Below are 1,802 nucleotides of genomic sequence, written 5' to 3' on the forward strand. Positions count from 1 at the left end.
ATATGTAATGTGGTCACAATATGGGAGGTCTTTGTCCCTCTTTGGCATAGGTAGCGTACCCACCGTATCTAAGGTGGCATGCATATCGCCTATCTTTTCTTTTTTTTCCCCTTTTTTTTTGTTTCTTTTCATTGCTTTTATTATTATTTTGCCCCTGAGTGTAGTATAGGGATGACGGCAGGGGACGAAATCCTCTTGTGAATTTACGACTAAATAACGAGGTAGCTAGAAATTTAGCGGCGGAAGAGGAAAAAACTGAACCAAGAGATAACTTTTCATTAGAAAATATGGGATTGCCGGAAAGTGAGGAGGTTGAGGACGACGGGGAAACCGCCGGAGTCGGAGATGAGGAAGCCACAGGAAAGGAGGATGAAGAGAGCATCGAGGATCAGGAGGAGGAAACCATCGAAGACGAGGTGGAAGAAACCATCAAAGCCGAAGTGGAAGAAACAATCGAAAAGGGGGACACTGGGGAAAGAACCGGAGTGGGACCTGAGGAGGCAACAAGAGGCCACGATAAGGAGACCATCAAGCAGGGGGACAGTGGGGAGGGGGCCGGAGTGGGACATGAGGAAGCCACACAACAGCAGGATGAGGAGATCATCGAAGAGGGGAACACTGGGCAGAAGGCCGGAGTGGGACATGAGAAAGGCACAGGACAGCAGGAGGAGGACACCATCGAAGGAGGGGACACTGGGGAAAGGACCGGAGGGGGACATGAGGAAGCCACAGAACAGCAGGATGAGGAGACCATCGAAGAGGGGGACAATGGGAAGACGGCTGAAGTGGGACATGAAGAAGCCAAAGGGCAGCAGGAGGAGACCATCGAAGAGGGGTACACTGGGGGGGGCGCAGTGGGACAGGAAGAAGCCGGAGAACACCAGGATAAAGAGACCATCAAGCAGGGGGACAGTGGAGAGAGGGCCGAAAACCGACATGAGGAAGCCAGAAGACAGCAGGAGGAGGACACCATCGAAGAGGGGGACACAGGAGGGAGGGCCGGAGTGGGACATGAGCAAGCAGCAGAACAGCCCGAGGAGGACAATATCGAAGAGGGGGACACTGCGGAAAGGGCCGAAGTGGGACATGAGAGAGGCACAGAACAGCAGGATGAGGAGACCATCGAAGAGGGGGACACTGGGGAAACCGAGGGAGTGGAACATGAGGAAGCCACGGAGCAACAGGATGAGGAAACCAGCCAAAACGGGGCTGTGGAAACCACCGAAGACGGGATTGGAAAACCAACCCAACAAGGAGCTGCAAAATCAACTGATCAAGTGAAAAAAAGGGAAGATTCCGTCGGAACTAATCTCAAGGATCCTAAAATGGATTCGAACACCTTGCAAGAATCATGTTACCAGATACCTAATAACGATAAGAAGAGAAAGGTGAAATTAGAAGAAGCTAAGAAGCAAGAGAAGCTACATGGGAGGAAATTGGAAAAACCTAAAGAACAGGAATACAAGACGAACAAGAAGCAGAAAGAACTTGAAGGAATGAAATTGGAGGGACCTAAAAAACAACCATACAAAGAAAGGAGGAAGCATAAACAATTACGTGGGACAGAAAGCAGCCTAGAGAACCATGCTAAGAAACAACCAAGAGATACCGAAAAATCTTCAGGAAATGATAAAGCGAGACATGTGGATAATTCACACCAGAAGAAGGAGTTATTATTTGGGAAATTGAAAATGTTTGAGAAATACGGAACTCCCAAAACTTGTACTTTCTACTACGAATATACTTGTTTCGATGAACGACTCAGCAATGATGAAATAAATAACAGATTAACAAACATGGAG

General features: G+C 48.4%; 1 protein-coding gene across 1 annotated transcript; it reads left to right on the forward strand.

Moving 5' to 3' along the window:
- Window positions 1-287: 287 nt before the first annotated feature.
- On the forward strand, window positions 288-1,722 carry C922_05801 (hypothetical protein; the record flags this gene model as incomplete). The annotated part of the gene is made up of 1 exon (XM_008821372.1): window positions 288-1,722. A coding segment is annotated over one exon (1,434 nt), but the record flags the coding sequence as incomplete, so codon positions are not given.
- Between the last annotated feature and the right edge of the window lie 80 nt (window positions 1,723-1,802).

The sequence above is a fragment of the Plasmodium inui genome (genome assembly GCF_000524495.1).
Source record: "Plasmodium inui San Antonio 1 unplaced genomic scaffold supercont1.188, whole genome shotgun sequence".
Taxonomy (NCBI): Eukaryota; Apicomplexa; class Aconoidasida; order Haemosporida; family Plasmodiidae; genus Plasmodium; species Plasmodium inui.